The 17894-nt window shown below is 45.2% G+C and overlaps 1 protein-coding gene across 1 annotated transcript; it reads left to right on the top strand.

Annotated features, from left to right (window-relative positions):
* Positions 1-264: 264 nt before the first annotated feature.
* Positions 265-1968, top strand: LOC311231664 (E3 ubiquitin/ISG15 ligase TRIM25-like; the record flags this gene model as incomplete). The annotated part of the gene is made up of 2 exons (XM_084318292.1): positions 265-861; positions 1018-1968. 2 exons carry the CDS (start codon positions 265-267, stop codon positions 1966-1968), a joined length of 1548 nt encoding a protein of 515 aa, XP_084174418.1.
* Between the last annotated feature and the right edge of the window lie 15926 nt (positions 1969-17894).

The raw sequence follows: 17894 nt of genomic DNA on the forward strand, positions 1-17894 counted from the left end.
AATTAGAGGTAGTTGATGCCGATAGAAAGTCCTGAACTAAGTAAAAAAAAAAAAAAAAAACATCTTCTATCTATGAATCACAGTAAAATAGACACCGTCTCTTTAAAGCGACTCCTCCCGTGGACAGCTAGAACCAGGATGCACCTCCCACCCGTGACGCGTTCAGAGTTTACTCTATAACCAGGAAGTACCTCCCACCCACCCGCGTGATCACTCTTCCTGAGAAAACAAAACTTAAGCGTGTCGTTGTCTTTGTAGAATAAAATGGCGCAGCAAGGAGTTGATCTGGACCGGGACCAGTTCCGCTGTTCTCTCTGTCTGGATCTACTGAAGGATCCGGTAACTATTGCCTGTGGACACAGCTACTGTATGGGCTGTATTACAGACTGCTGGGATCACGGTGATCAGACCGGGATCTACAAATGTCCCCAGTGCAGGGAGACTTTTACTCCCAGGCCTGCTCTGAAGAAAAACAACATGCTGGCTGAAGTGATGGAACAACTAATGAAGACAGGACCCCAAGATGCTCCTCCTGATCACTGTTATGCTGGACCTGCAGATGTGGCCTGTGATTTCTGCACTGGGAGAAAGCGGAAAGCCCTCGAGTTCTGCCTGGTATGTCGGACCTCTTTCTGTGAAACTCACCTCCAGCCTCATCATACTGTACCTCCGTTAAAGAAACACAAGCGAGTCAAAGCCTCCACACAGCTTCAGGAGAACATCTGCTCTCGTCATGACAGGATTCTGGATGTTTTCTGTCGTACTGATCAGCAGTGCATCTGTTATTTGTGTTCCATGGATGAACATAAAGGCCACGATACAGTCTCAGCTGCAGCAGAAAGGACGGAGAGACAGAAAGAGCTTGGCATGAGTCAGCAGAAACTCCACCAGAGAGTCCAGGAGAGAGAGAAGCAACTCAAAGAGGCCCAACAGGATGTTGATTATCTCAATCGCTCTGCTGATAAAGCAGTGGGGGACAGTGGGAGAGTCTTCACTGAGCTGATACGCTCCTTGGAGACGAGGCGCTCTGAGCTGGAGAAGGTCATCAGAGCCCGACAGAGGACCACAGTGATTCAGGCTGAAGAAGTGCAGAAGAGACTGGAGCAGGAGATAGCGGACCTGAGGAGGAGAGACACTGAGCTGGAGCAGCTCTCACACACAGAGGACCACATCCACTTTCTACAGAGTCACCCCCCCCTCTCCAGTCCCAGTGAGTCTACAGACTCATCCAGCATCAGTGTCCTTCCTCTCCTGTACTTTGCAGATGTGACTCGGGTCATGTCTGAGCTGAGAGACAAACTACAGGACGTTCTGGAAGAGCAGTGGCCCAGAATCTCAACAACAGTGAATGCAGTTATTAATGTTTTACTGCTACCAGAGCCCAAGACCAGAGCTGACTTCTTACAATATTCCTCTCAGTTCACACTGGACCCAAACACAACACACAGAAAACTGTCTTTGTCTGAGGATAACAGGAAAGCAACATGGATGCAGCAAGCGCAGACTCAGTCATATCCTGATGATCACCCAGAAAGATTTATTGGATGTGCTCAGGTTCTGGGTAGAGAAGGTCTGACTGGACGCTGTTACTCGGAGGTGAAGTGGAGTGGAGCGGTTTCTGTAGCAGCCTCCTACAAAGACATGAGTAGAACAGGCACTGAGGAGGACTGTGAATTTGGATTCAATTCTAAATCCTGGGCTTTAGTTTACAGACAAAGTGATTACTTATTCAGCCACAATAACAAGCACATAGCAGTACCGGGCCCCCGGTCCTCCAGAATAGGAGTGTACCTGGATCACAGGGCAGGTACTCTGTCCTTCTACAGCGTCTCTGACAGGACTGACACCATGATCCTCCTGCACAGAGTCAACACCACATTCACTCAGCCTCTCTATCCTGGACTTGGGGTCAGCTTCTCTATCTCTGGACTGGACCCTGGGAAGGCTGAGTTTTGTGAGCTGAAGTAGAGATCAGTGACGTTCACAGCTCCTCTACCCAGGGTTTGGGGTTTAAATTGATCTAGAAGATGTTGAGTTGTGAAAGATGAGGTAATTAGGAGTTACATTCATTCACTCAGTCACTCTATTGTTGTTCTGAAGGACACACACACACACACACTCACTATGATGTTCTGAGGGACACACACACACACTCACTATGATGTTCTGAAGGACACACACTCACTATGTTGTTCTGAAGGACACACACACACACACACACTCACTGATGTTCTGAGGGACACACACACACATGCACGCACACACATGTATGTTTTATTTTTTATTTTTTATTCTCTAAATAACGTGAGCCATAAATTAAAGGCATTTTAATATTTGTAGAGCTGCCTTGGATTTCAACTTTTTTATAACTATTTTACAGATTATTTTTGTTTTTCTACTTTAAGTGTAAATGCCATAAGAATACAGTAAATTACCGGGTCTGTCTATTCGCTTAGGAAGAATGACCATTCATTGAATATTGTGCATTTTGTCTTTTGTTCTTTTATTCTTGCTAAATAAACGTGGACATCTAAACCCAGAAGGACCCGTGTGGATATTTGATATTTGATAGATCCTACTGTCTCTCTAGAAGCTCATACTGGCTGCATATCTTTTCTAGTGTCTATCTAGTTTGGGGTTTAAATCGATCTTGAAGATGCTGAGTTGTGAAAGATGAGGTAATTAGGAGTTACATTCACTCAGTCACTCTTATCATTGTTCTGATGGACTCTCTCACACACACACATACACACACACACACACACACACACATACACTATGTTTAGCTTTGTTTCTAGTTTCTAGCCTACCGGGGTAAAGTTTGTTTGATTAGATCTTTGCATATTCACATATTTGATTCCTATCTTCAATACCTCTGTCCCTTTGCATGTGGGGACAAATCTTTATTTTCATACTCAGGGTAGGTTGGACAACAATATGCAACCATTGTATTTGTATTTGATCACCTTTGGTCATTCTGGTCATTACTGTGGGATTTGGGCCGGTCTCTCCTCTCTCTGTTCCAGGGGGGGTTGGTAACAATGTGGGGGCCGGACCTCCATGGGGAGGTGGATTCTGCCTATAACCTTCTCCCTCACCTCTTATCCCTGGGCAGCCGGGACACTTCATATACGGGACACTCTTCTATCTTCAAGGCCTTCGGTTGAACCCACAGCCAGGATGTGTGGGGCATGTTTCAGTCGTAAATGCAACTATCTTGTTTTAGAACAGACCCACCTGCGTTATCAGAAGAGCTCAAGGAGAGAGAGAGTTGTTCTTCTGGTGGCAGACTTTCAGGGAGACAGACCTAGATAGGAGCTGGCTTAGGAACAATGATGACCATTCATTGAATATTGTGCATTTTGTCTTTTGTTCTTTTGTTCTTACTAAATAAACGTGGACATCTAAACCCAGAAAGACCTGTGTGGATATTTGCTTGAAACTTGCCGTTTCACTGACTGAACCTCAATAGAACTTTGAACAAAACGCAAAGGAATTGACTTGAAGTCACTATTTCCATGTGCTACACGAGAAATGCAGTTAAAGTCTAACATTACCAGTGAAATTCAATAGTGTTCAAATAGAAACATAAGTATACTCTAGTCTACAGTATCAATTATGTGTGTATGTGTACAGCCCACCCTGTTATAAATATACAAATAACTATGCTAAGTGTTACAAAGGGTCAGATTAAACCGAATATATATATATTTATTGCTTGAGATCCCATGTATACTATTTGTATATCGTTTGATATCCCTTGTATATTCTTTGTACATATACACGGAATATCCCTTTACCTGGTACAGGACAGACCATAATATTCGTTCTCCTATTGGAAGCGATCCCCTAGGCGCCACGGCCATACCCCCAATGTCTAGTTCAAAGTCACCGCTAAGACATGTCTCAACATGCCCAGGTTTGCGCAGGAATACGAGACAGAAATGAGGTTGGCACTAGATTATTCACCGTACGTATAAATACGTCGCAGGTGGATACAGCAGCACTTAGCCTAAAGTCAAGTTACCCTCAAACGAGTTAACCCAACAAGTTGAAGCCTTCATCACGAGTCAACGACCAAGTGAAGTGAGCAACCTTGCGTCTAAATAGAGCACTTATAACCGCGTGCGAATAGGATAGTAAAAGTGTCAGAGCTTAGTGAAATAACATCAAGTTCGACCTAGTTAATGTGAAGTACCGTGCACAGGAGAATCTACACCGGTGAATGCAGAGCCTTTTCCGGCTGGATTATTGCTTTGGTACTGTGGCTGCTGGAGCAGAGAACCGTCTACCCCGCTGCTGTGTGGGATTTACCCGTGAGGAGCATCACTCGAGCCCGTCTCTAGGAGGAGGCTGGCTGGCTTTCATCCATGCTGCACGCATACTTGGATTATAGCTGCTGCTTTCGTCTGCCGATCAAGGGAGTAATGTACCGCCTCCCGTAGCTGGAGCTTATTGATTCCCCGTTGATCCAGACTTTTGCATTCGAACATTCCTCCCCCCTGCTGGCTTACAACCGGAGGGAACCCCCTTAGTATCTCCAGCTGACCTACTAGTGTACCATATATAATTCTTATGTTACAGGTGGTATTAATTATCCCCTGCGTAATATGCTCATGGACTTACGCTCTTGACCTATTCATGCACATTCTTCGCCTTACAAGCGCAACTCTAATTCTTAATAAATGTACAATAATCTTGGTGCTCTTCTAATAAATATTCTAAACAGTACTTTCTTGTTAAGCCGTGTTATTGTGGGGGTGTTCATCACATATACCTGTGTACTGTATGGCCAGTAGTAATGTACATAACGCAGTAGTGGTTTAATGATACCATACTTATTCAATACAGTCAGGGAATTGTACCCCTCAGTTACAATTGGTCCTTCGAGCCGGATGGTAATTAGCGTAATATTAATATAATATTAATATTGACATGGCCAGCGGTGAACACTCCACAAACGGCTCTCCTAAGCTAGAACGCCCGACGCGCAGACGGCAGCCACCTTCTTACCTAGAGGACTACGCCGCCAGTCTACTACCTAGCTTTATACAGACGTTAAAGGCGGATAAAATAAGTAAAGCGGATAGCCAAAGTATGTCAAACCCTACCGACCAGGCGACCCTGCCAGTAGAGACCCTAGTGGGTTCTAACGTAACTGACCAAGCTCACGGGGGGGACCAGGAGGGACATGACATGACTTTACCCCCCGACAACGGCAACGGGACAGTCCCCGGAGAGCTCCAGGATAAAGAAAGCGCTCCAGGGACGGAACCCGACCCACTACCAGAAGAGACGCACACCCAGGAGATGGACCTCCTCGGACCGCGACAGGAGAACGGATCTCCAACGAGCACTGCCAGAAGCCGATCACCTCCGCCGGTGTCTTCCCCCAGCGAAGCGGACAAGATGCTGGCGCAGGCATTCATCGCCACCCTGGCAGCCTCCACCGAACGCGATCGACTTCAAGCGCAACAGACGAGCGAGCGCGAACAAGCTGCAGACCAACGAGAGCACCTTCACACGCAACTCCAAGCGCAAGCCCTCAGTGAACGCGAACATTCTGCAACCGAGCGAGAGCGCTTCCAGGCGCAACAAAGGAGTGAAGACGACCGCATAAGACTGGAGACCAGACGCCTTCAGACGGAAGAGAACATTGAAAGAAGCCGCGCCGATGCACAGTGCGCCGCCGCCAATGCACAGCGCGACGCCGCCCATGCCAGCGCCAATGCACAGCGCGACGCCGCCAATGCCCAGCGCGAAGCAGTGCGCAATGCCGCCCATGCCCAGCGCGAGGCAGAGCGCGACCGGCTGCAGGCGCAGATGATGGAAAAATTGATTGCCATGGCGACACCCCCTCTCTCCGCACGGAGCTCCTGGAGATCATCACGACAAGGGTCTAGGACACATTCCCCTACCCGACCAAGCGACCCGGGACCCCGCCAACAGGAGGATCCTGTCCACGTCTCCGAACCCCCTCCCCGCCGGTCCTTACGAGACCCAGCAACCGGGAAGAACCGGACCACGCCGAGAGACTGAACAGAAGACTCCAGGACCTAGCAGAGGAAGAGGAAGAGGAGTACTCTGGACCAGGAGGCCCAGTACAGCCCCGACCAGCAGCAACGTACTCTGGACCAGGAGGCCCAGTACAGCCCAGACGTCAGCCCCGAGTCACTGCGCTACAAACCCCCGACTCAACTCACGGGTGAGTTTGACGCACCGCCAGCCCCGAGGAACAGCACCTGGGTACTCGGGCTTCGGTACCCGCCAAGTACCAGCCCACGACGACACGTACGGAGAGACTCGCCCAGGAGGCCTCTCCCCCAACGCTCACCGATGTGTCAGCCATCCATGGCATCGTACCTTGGCACACCGACGTTCCCGGATTTTACACGCGAGGACAGAGCACAGTACACGGAGCTACGGATGTGCTTAGAGACTATGCTGTCCGACGTCCCAGACGAGACGTACAAATATGCTATCCTCCTCAAGCACCTGAAGGTGCCCAGAGCGCATAATATAGCGCTGGCATATTCCAACTCAAGTACCCCATACACCGCGGCTCTAGTAGCCCTCGACCAGCGCTATGGACGCATATGGGACTACGTGATACAGGAAATAAGAGATATCGACCGCCTCCCCCCAGCCAGAGACAATAGAGCATTGGACGACCTCTCTATCAAGGTACAGTCCCTGGTAGGGATGCTGGGGTCCCAAAAGGAGAAAGGGATATATGAACTGTATGCTAACTCTAATGTAGAAAGGATATTAGAGAAGCTCCCCCCCGCCCGACAAGAGCGTTTTCGGCGGCAGAGAGACCACCGCGACCCCAACGGCCCAGAGGCATCCCTCCTAGACCTATCTGAGTTCCTCGCCAGGGAGGTCAGCAGCCTACGACTGGACACGTTCATGTGGAGTGGACCAAGCCCAAGACCAGGACCTCGGGGATCAAATGATAACCGCCGGTCGGTGACCGTTATGCACCAAGCCGAATCAGTACCGCAGCACAAGAACCACAACACCCCCTTGACGAAAGAGGAGTGGAAGATTGAATGCCAGTACTGTGAAGGGGAACATCGGCTGTATCAATGCGACCCTTTCAAGAAGCTGACCACGGACGAGGTGAGTCAGTGGATCAAAGACCACCGCCGCTGCTTCCGCTGCGCGCGCAGCCATATGGCAGCTGAGTGCCGTTTGAAGAAGAAGTGCGGCAGGTGCGGCGGCGCCCACTTGGAGGTCCTGCATGATATCAACAGGCGTCCGCCAGGACAACAAAGTGGGCCCGTCACGGTAATGTACCAGGCCGAGGCGGTGGCACCAGTACCGAAGATCCACCAGACCGCCCCCTGGTGTACCGACTGCTACAGCAGACACTGGGAGTCACGGTGCTACTCGGACGACCGCGAGTCGGCACCACTCCAGAAGATCCAAAGCAACCGACCAACAGGAGTGCTCCACATTGACCAGCATAGTGGGACCCCCCGAGTGCTCATCAAAGTGGTCAGAGTGCTCCTGAGCTACGAGGACAAGGTCCTGGACACTTACGCCGTCCTGGACGATGGGTCTGAAAAGACTCTCCTCCTCGCTTCCGCCGCAGCCCAGTTGGGCCTGCGGGGTGCCAAAGGTACCATGACAATACGTACCATCAGAAGGGACCAGAAGACCATAAAGGGTGAAAATGTCTCCTTCAAGATAGCAGCGGTGGACCAGCCCGAGAAGCAGTATAGTATTACCAACGTCTTCACCAGCCACGACATAGGCCTATCACAGTACACCTACCCCATCCCACAGCTGATGGCGAAGTATGTGCACCTACGTCAACTACCTATACCGCTTATCGACGGCGCCACACCGACCCTGCTCATCAGCTCTGACCACGCGGACCTCATTCTCCCAATTGAGGCGGCCCACATCGGACCCAAAGGATGCCCAGTCGCGGTTCAGACCCGACTGGGGTGGACGCTCCAGGGCCCCCTCTACGGACTTGACAGTCAACCCACGTCTACACGCTGCCTACACACAAAGGCGAGCGACACCGGCCACTCCCTCGTACAGCCCATTGAGAGGCTATTGACATTAAGCGAGAGGCCTGTGAGAGAACCGTGGGCACAAGAGGGAGTTCGGAACTCCACCCCCCTCAGCTGCGCTCCAGACGTAGCTGACCTCGAACCCAGCACCCCAAGCGACTCCTTGATGGGGCGGCCAGAACCGGCCCCTCCTCAGACGGGGTACAGAGCAAACAAGAGAAACAGACGGAGGAGGTGGAGGCGCAGCCAAGCACAGATCAAAGCAGTCTCAGGCCCGCTTCCTCCTAACCCCCCTACCATCCCTTCCAGCCCGTCAGAAGCGGGTCAAGGACGGGGACAACTTAAAAGTGGACACAGTCGTCGTTATCATAGACCAGTCACTACCCCGAGCTGCGTGGCCGGCCGGCCGCGTAAGCAAAGTGATCACTGGTGCCGACGGAAAGGTCAGAGCGGCAGAAGTGCTCGTCCAGGGGCGGACATACACCCGACCCGTGGCGAGGCTGATAGAGTTGCCAAGGCTCCCCGACTCTCCTAATGACGACCATGACCCACTGACTTTGTGAATTGCCCTACTCCTCACAACGGACATTGAGTAGTGGACAAGGCGGTTAATCTGTCTCTGCTTATCTAATTAGGTGCGGACTAATTAGGAGGCGGCTGTTACAAAGGGTCAGATTAAACCGAATATATATATTTATTGCTTGAGATCCCATGTATACTATTTGTATATCGTTTGATATCCCTTGTATATTCTTTGTACATATACACGGAATATCCCTTTACCTGGTACAGGACAGACCATAATATTCGTTCTCCTATTGGAAGCGATCCCCTAGGCGCCACGGCCATACCCCCAATGTCTAGTTCAAAGTCACCGCTAAGACATGTCTCAACATGCCCAGGTTTGTGCAGGAATACGAGACAGAAATGAGGTTGGCACTAGATTATTCACCGTACGTATAAATACGTCGCAGGTGGATACAGCAGCACTTAGCCTAAAGTCAAGTTACCCTCAAACGAGTTAACCCAACAAGTTGAAGCCTTCATCACGAGTCAACGACCAAGTGAAGTGAGCAACCTTGCGTCTAAATAGAGCACTTATAACCGCGTGCGAATAGGATAGTAAAAGTGTCAGAGCTTAGTGAAATAATGTCAAGTTCAACCTAGTTAATGTGAAGTACCGTGCACAGGAGAATCTACACCGGTGAATGCAGAGCCTTTTCCGGCTGGATTATTGCTTTGGTACTGTGGCTGCTGGAGCAGAGAACCGTCTACCCCGCTGCTGTGTGGGATTTACCCGTGAGGAGCATCACTCGAGCCCGTCTCTAGGAGGAGGCTGGCTGGCTTTCATCCATGCTGCACGCATACTTGGATTATAGCTGCTGCTTTCGTCTGCCGATCAAGGGAGTAATGTACCGCCTCCCGTAGCTGGAGCTTATTGATTCCCCATTGATCCAGACTTTTGCATTCGAACATTCCTCCCCCCTGCTGGCTTACAACCGGAGGGAACCCCCTTAGTATCTCCAGCTGACCTACTAGTGTACCATATATAATTCTTATGTTACAGGTGGTATTAATTATCCCCTGCGTAATATGCTCATGGACTTACGCTCTTGACCTATTCATGCACATTCTTCGCCTTACAAGCGCAACTCTAATTCTTAATAAATGTACAATAATCTTGGTGCTCTTCTAATAAATATTCTAAACAGTACTTTCTTGTTAAGCCGTGTTATTGTGGGGGTGTTCATCACATATACCTGTGTACTGTATGGCCAGTAGTAATGTACATAACGCAGTAGTGGTTTAATGATACCATACTTATTCAATACAGTCAGGGAATTGTACCCCTCAGTTACACTAAGTCTATTCACGGTACAAATATAGCTAACTCTATCTTATGTCTACTCCCGGTACAATATATATATTGTAGCTATAATAAATATACGTTTATCCTGTGCAATATATACAGTACTCCATACTAAGTCTACCTTGATCTGTACATGGAATATAAGATATTTGGAACTTTCTGAACCTATTGTAAATCGTAATATAGATCAGTTTTACTATGTTTGCAAACATTGCCAACATACCCAAAGTGTTTCAGCCACAGAACAAATACAAGCAGCTTACTGTTGTCTAGTGTTGGTCAGTCAGCAGGAGATGAAAACAGGGCTCCAGTCTTACTGTTGTCTAGTGTTGGTCAGTCAGCAGGAGATGAAAACAGGGCTCCAGTCTTACTGTTGTCTAGTGTTGGTCAGTCAGCAGGAGATGAAAACAGGGCTCCAGTCTTACTGTTGTCTAGTGTTGGTCAGTCAGCAGGAGATGAACACAGGCTCCAGTCTTACTGTTGTCTAGTGTTGGTCAGTCAGCAGGAGATGAACACAGGCTCCAGTCTTACTGTTGTCTAGTGTTGGTCAGTCAGCAGGAGATGAACACAGGCTCCAGTCTTACTGTTGTCTAATGTTGGTCAGTCAGCAGGAGATGAACACAGGCTCCATTCTTATGTCCGGTGGTGGAGCTACACATTCATGTATGTTTGGATCAATTACCTTTAACATATTCAATCTAGCCAATAACAAATGCACACATTTGGATATGATCACTTTTCCCTTTGGTGGAATACGTCAGATAACCTTTCTGTTTCAATATGATGCATAATTAAATAGTTCCAAGAGTAAATGATTTTATTTGTGTTAAATTAGGAAAATTATAAGGTAACTGTACATATTTTCATATAAACATTTAATAAGTATAAAGTAATTAATCATAAAATGAGTTACCCATGAAATATAAAGGGCAATGTATAGTGTGTGTATACATATATAAAAATAACAACACTTTCACAAGTTCATAGTTCATTCAAAATATATATTGATTTAAGTATCCAACAGGACTTGACATAAACATTTGTACAGTAATGATGAGAGACAAGTTATGCAACATACCTGCACTCTATTTCAGTTCACTGAAGATATCATATCTTTCCTTATAAAATAACAACATGTTGTAAAGGTCAAAGGTTGTGCAAGATCTTCAAGCTTTGTCCTTGGACCATATCTTGTTCCACATATGAAATAAATAATCCATAATAAATAGGACTGTTAGTTATTTTGTATATTATCTATAGAACAGCTGGAGCAATCCTACCTGGAGGGGAGAGAACAGATGGTAGAGGTAAACGGTACCCTATCCCCCCCCCTACCGCTACTCTTCCTAATTTATGCAAATGACATGTCGTCAGCCTGTGACTGCAACTTGTTCCTGTTTGCGGACGACTCAGCCCTGCTGGTCTCTGACAAGAACAAGTTGCAGGTTGAAAAAACCCTCAGCTCGGAACTAGGCAAAATCTGCATATGGCTCGCTGATAACAAACTATCATTACACATGGGCAAAACAGAGTCCATTCTCTTCGGTTCAAATAACAAACTCAGCAAGACCGACGGCTTCTCAGTTACAGTGGGTGACAATATTGTCACAAGGAAAGACGAAATTACCTACCTGGTTCCATCCTAGAGGCAAATCTTTCCTGTGACAAAATGGCATCCAATGTAATAAAAAAAGTCAACCAACGAACTAGATTCTTGTACCGGATCTCCTCTCTGGTAAACAAGAATACCCTGAAGACTCTGGCAGGAGCACTCATTCAAGGGTACTACGACTATGCTTGCACCTCATGGTACCAAAGCACCTCAAAGGCACTTAAAACAAAATTACAAACATCACAAAACAAACTGGTCAGACTACTACTTGACCTGAACCCCAGAACCCACCTCACCCCTGCCCACTTTGACAACCTAGGATGGCTTAGAGTAGACGACAGAGTACAGCAACTTGCAATGGGCCTGGTCTACAAGATACACTATACGACCGGGGTACCCATGTACATGTCAAAATACTTCCCAAAGGTCAGTGAATACCACAACCACTACACCAGAGGAAGCTCAACAAATCATGTTAAACCCAGATTCGGCTCAAACAAGGGACTAAACACGTTTCGCAATTATGCCACAACAATGTGGAACGCCCTACCTAAAGCTGTAAAGGAATGTGAATCCCTACCCACATTCAAAACCGCTCTTAAAGAGCACCTACGGGAGGCTGCAATTCGAAACTGGCCACTGTAAATGCCCAAAACCCCCACCACCTCCTAATAGACAGTCTCCTCCCCACCGTATGTATATATTCTCTCCCCACCGTATGTGTATTTCTCTCCCACCCACCCACCCCCCCCCTAATGTACAGTCCCCTCCCCATCATATGTATATACTCTGTCAGGATCTAGGGGTAACAGTACTGTATATTTGAATACCGTTTATGTCACAAATGTACCAGTACTAAATACCTATATGTCCCTATGCCATAAATGTCATGTATGTTGTGTATGTCATAAATGTCTATATGAATTGAAAATGGGGGACCCTGATGGAAACAAGACAAACGTCTTTCTCAGGTCTGCATCCCCTTAACAATTGTATTGAGCCGTACTGTATTGTACCCATTCTGCAATCTGTTAAATAAAGTTTTCATTCATTCATTCAACACATTTTCAAACAGACACAAAGGCTGATTATAGCACTCTGAAATTGAAATGATATAACATGTCACTGTTATTTGCTATAGAAACACTGCTAGGAGTAGTTTAGTATATTGTATACTGCGCTGAATTAACTCCTCATCAAAACGTTATGGCTAAGTGTTTTATTCACAATGTGAAATCAGATATTGCATAAAAATCTAGTAAATAGAGTCGCGGCTGAGATGATGGAAATACTTTAGATGTGATGTGATGTTATTTATGTTGTTCTATTGCTTAATCACTTCCTGTAGTAACATTTACAGAAACATGTTACATTATGGTTCACTGCAGATTTGGAAAGGCCGTCACCAGGGTTAACATTCTAACCATAAGCATAGAGATGCGTGTAAACGGTAAATGGCTGCATTTATATACTAGCACTTTTATCCAAAGCTCTTTACAATTTGTTCCTCACATTTTACCCATTCACTCACACATTCACACACCGACGGCGGAGGCGACCATGCAAGGTGCCAACCTGCTCATCGGGAGCAATTAGGGGTTAAGTGTCTTGCTCAAGGACACCTCGACACGTTGCCCGGGATGATGCATAATTAAATAGTTCCAAGAGTAAATTATTTTATTTGTGTTAAATTAGGAAAATTATAAGGTGACTGTACATATTTTCATATAAACATTTAATAAGTATAAAGTAATTAATCATAAAATGAGTTACCCATGAAATATAAAGGGCAATGTATAGTGTGTGTATACATATATAAAAATAACAACACCTTCACAAGTTCATAGTTCATTCAAAATATATATTGATTTAAGTATCCAACAGGACTTGACATAAACATTTGTACAGTAATGATGAGAGACAAGTTATGCAACACACCTGCACTCTATTTCAGTTCACTGAAGATATCACATCTTTCCTTATAAAATAACATGTTGTAAAGGTCAAAGGTTGTGCAAGATCTTCAAGCTTTGTCCTTGGACCATATCTTGTTCCACATATGAAATAAATAATCCATTATGTATGACTAACAATCTGTCTGAGTCGATGAGAGCTTTCTTATGTCTAACTAGGCCGCCATTCAAAATGCCATTCCAGCATTCGTCCCTATGAGACGGTTCTAGTAAAATTCTGCACCAATGCCAACTGTTTAACAGGAGTATATGCAACAAGCTCATCCTGGCTGCATATCTCTTCTACTGTCTTATCTAGAAGCTCATCCTGGCTGCATATCTCTTCTACTGTATCTAGAAGATCGTCCTGGCTGCATATCTCTTCTACTGTCTTATCTAGAAGCTCATCCTTGCTGCATATCTCTTCTACTGTCTTATCTAGAAGCTCATCCTGGCTGCATATCTCTTCTACTGTATCTAGAAGATCATCCTGGCTGCATATCTCTTCTACTGTCTTATCTAGAAGCTCATCCTGGCTGCATATCTCTTCTACTGTCTTATCTAGAAGATCATCCTGGCTGCATATCTCTTCTACTGTCTTATCTAGAAGATCATCCTGGCTGCATATCTCTTCTACTGTCTTATCTAGAAGATCATCCTGGCTGCATATCTCTTCTACTGTATCTAGAAGCTCATCCTGGCTGCATATCTCTTCTACTGTCTTATCTAGAAGCTCATCCTGGCTGCATATCTCTTCTACTGTCTTATCTAGAAGCTCATCCTGGCTGCATATCTCTTCTACTGTCTTATCTAGAAGCTCATCCTGGCTGCATATCTCTTCTACTGTCTTATCTAGAAGCTCATCCTGGCTGCATATCTCTTCTACTGTCTTATCTAGAAGCTCATCCTGGCTGCATATCTCTTCTACTGTCTTATCTAGAAGCTCATCCTGGCTGCATATCTCTTCTACTGTCTTATCTAGAAGCTCATCCTAGCTGCATATCTCTTCTACTGTCTTATCTAGAAGCTCATCCTGGCTGCATATCTCTTCTACTGTCTTATCTAGAAGCTCATCCTGGCTGCATATCTCTTCTACTGTCTTATCTAGAAGATCATCCTGGCTGCATATCTCTTCTACTGTCTTATCTAGAAGCTCATCCTGGCTGCATATCTCTTCTACTGTCTTATCTAGAAGCTCATCCTGGCTGCATATCTCTTCTACTGTCTTATCTAGAAGCTCATCCTGGCTGCATATCTCTTCTACTGTCTTATCTAGAAGCTCATCCTGGCTGCATATCTCTTCTACTGTCTTATCTAGAAGATCATCCTGGCTGCATATCTCTTCTACTGTCTTATCTAGAAGCTCATCCTGGCTGCATATCTCTTCTACTGTATCTAGAAGCTCATCCTGGCTGCATATCTCTTCTACTGTATCTAGAAGCTCATCCTGGCTGCATATCTCTTCTACTGTCTTATCTAGAAGCTCATCCTGGCTGCATATCTCTTCTACTGTATCTAGAAGCTCATCCTGGCTGCATATCTCTTCTACTGTCTTATCTAGAAGATCATCCTGGCTGCATATCTCTTCTACTGTCTTATCTAGAAGCTCATCCTGGCTGCATATCTCTTCTACTGTATCTAGAAGCTCATCCTGGCTGCATATCTCTTCTACTGTCTTATCTAGAAGATCATCCTGGCTGCATATCTCTTCTACTGTATCTAGAAGCTCATCCTGGCTGCATATCTCTTCTACTGTCTTATCTAGAAGCTCATCCTGGCTTCATATCTCTTCTACTGTCTTATCTAGAAGCTCATCCTGGCTGCATATCTCTTCTACTGTCTTATCTAGAAGCTCATCCTGGCTGCATATCTCTTCTACGGTCTTATCTAGAAGCTCATCCTGGCTGCATATCTCTTCTACTGTCTTATCTAGAAGATCATCCTGGCTGCATATCTCTTCTACTGTCTTATCTAGAAGCTCATACTGGCTGCATATCTCTTCTACTGTCTTATCTAGAAGCTCATCCTGGCTGCATATCTCTTCTACTGTCTTATCTAGAAGCTCATCCTGGCTGCATATCTCTTCTACTGTCTTATCTAGAAGATCATCCTGGCTGCATATCTCTTCTACTGTCTTATCTAGAAGCTCATCCTGGCTGCATATCTCTTCTACTGTCTTATCTAGAAGCTCATCCTGGCTGCATATCTCTTCTACTGTCTTATCTAGAAGCTCATCCTGGCTGCATATCTCTTCTACTGTCTTATCTAGAAGATCATCCTGGCTGCATATCTCTTCTACTGTCTTATCTAGAAGATCATCCTGGCTGCATATCTCTTCTACTGTCTTATCTAGAAGATCATCCTGGCTGCATATCTCTTTTTTTTGTGAGCTCCGTGCACAGACGTGATAATAATAATAATAACAATAACAATAACAATAACAATAATAATAATAATAATAATAATAATAATAATAATAATAATAATAATAATAATAATAATAATAATAATAATAATAATAATAATAATAATAATAATAATAATAATAATAATAATAATAATAATAATAATAATAATAATAATAATAATAATAATAATAATAATAATAATAATAATAATAATAATAATAATAATAATAATAATAATAATAATAATAATAATAATAATAATAATAATAATAATAATAATAATAATAATAATAATAATAATAATAATAATAATAATAATAATAATAATAATAATAATAATAATAGCTTCATTTTATATAGCGCCTTTCAAGAGACCCAAGGTGGCTTTACATAGATAGGGGGGAAATAACAAAGTAACAAACATAGTGGACACAGACACACCATATAAATATGATGATGGGATTCATTCAAGTCCTCCCCACCCTCGGCCTCGGGTCCATCGTGATATTGGAGATGGATCGAGCAATAGACTGTTACTGTAGCTGTCAAAGCTCCATCACAAATGCAGTTATGTGAATAGAAAGGGATTCCACCCAGTGATGCGCATTTGCCTGATACATGTCGTTGCTGCCGGGAGGAAGGCGATGCTGCATGTTTTCAATTCATTAAATAAAACGGATACTTTTTGCAAGGGTTTACTGACTGTCATACAAATAATCAACCAACTACATACTGTAACTTTTCAGTGCACGTTCTTATTTACATTGTGACAACATCCTTGTGAGCTCCCTCACACAGACATGATGGAATTCAAGTTCATGTTTGTATTGATCACATAATATAGGCAGGCTACACATGGCTACAGATTCATTGTTCTTGTATATGCTCTCGTATTATTGTTTATATAGGCTACCCAATACCAACATCAAAATAGATTGTATGCCTCTACAACTCATATGCAGCAGGTAGAAAATTTACGGAAAATCCGTCGCGATTTGGAATAAAATTGAGGAGAACTTTAATCCCTGAACGAAACAGAAAAAGGCAGTCATATTCCAGCACGGTCTTTATTAGTTAATATGGTCTTTAAGTTAATAGATATCATATCCGACATCACCGTACGTGTACATGTCTGTCAGCCTGTCACGTATTTCTCCCATAACAAGCTTCGCTCGGCTTAATCCATTTTTCCACATTTCATGGGGGTGTTCCATTACCGTATATGGTATACGAGCGTGGAGCGTATAACTTAATGGTATTCATCAACACGGAGTGTGCGTACAACCCGTGTACGCACGTGTGATAAATCCCAATATTTTTGTGCGTACACACATTCTAAATTCTGTGCTTAAGTACGAAAATAGAACACTTTCTAAGAATTGTTGATAAATGAGGGCCCTGGCCTCTGTTCCCTGGGCTCGGCTGTGCTCAGCCAGCATGGAGGCCAGTCTCTCCTGGATCTCCGACATGGCCCTCTGGGTGGCCTGGTGGCCGGCATGAGCCTCGGACAGCAGAACCCAGGCATCGAAATCACTCCTCCCACCCGCATCACCCATCTTACAACCAGCCGGCATCACCGCGCTCTCAGATACTCTGGACGATGATTGCTTCACTCTTTGCCTCGTCTCCAGCTGTAGAGCTGTTGTGGCTGGTTGGCTGCTGGCTGCTATCTGATCTGTTGTGGCTGGTTGGCTGCTGGCTGCTACCTGATCTGTTGTGGCTGGTTGGCTGCTGCTACCTGGGCCCCGTTCCATGTACCTGGATAACTGAGTTAGCCGGATAACTTTAGCTGGATAACTGGGTTAGCCGGACTTTCCGGTTTCATGTACGTGGATTTTCCAGATCACCATGCCAACAGATCCAAAAGTTTGAGCCTGCTCGAAAGCAGAGTTCAAGTTCAAGTTAGCCCGATCACGCAGAGCCACGCCCCCGCAAAGAAGTGACAGCTCGTTTCCTGAAACTATTCCCACAGTCTACGATCTGCATTATACCATTCTGAATTACGTTTTTGTGCTCCATTCTTCC

Source organism: Notolepis coatsorum (genome assembly GCF_963971535.1).
Source record: "Notolepis coatsorum genome assembly, chromosome: 7".
In the NCBI taxonomy this organism is placed as follows: Eukaryota; Metazoa; Chordata; class Actinopteri; order Aulopiformes; family Paralepididae; genus Notolepis; species Notolepis coatsorum.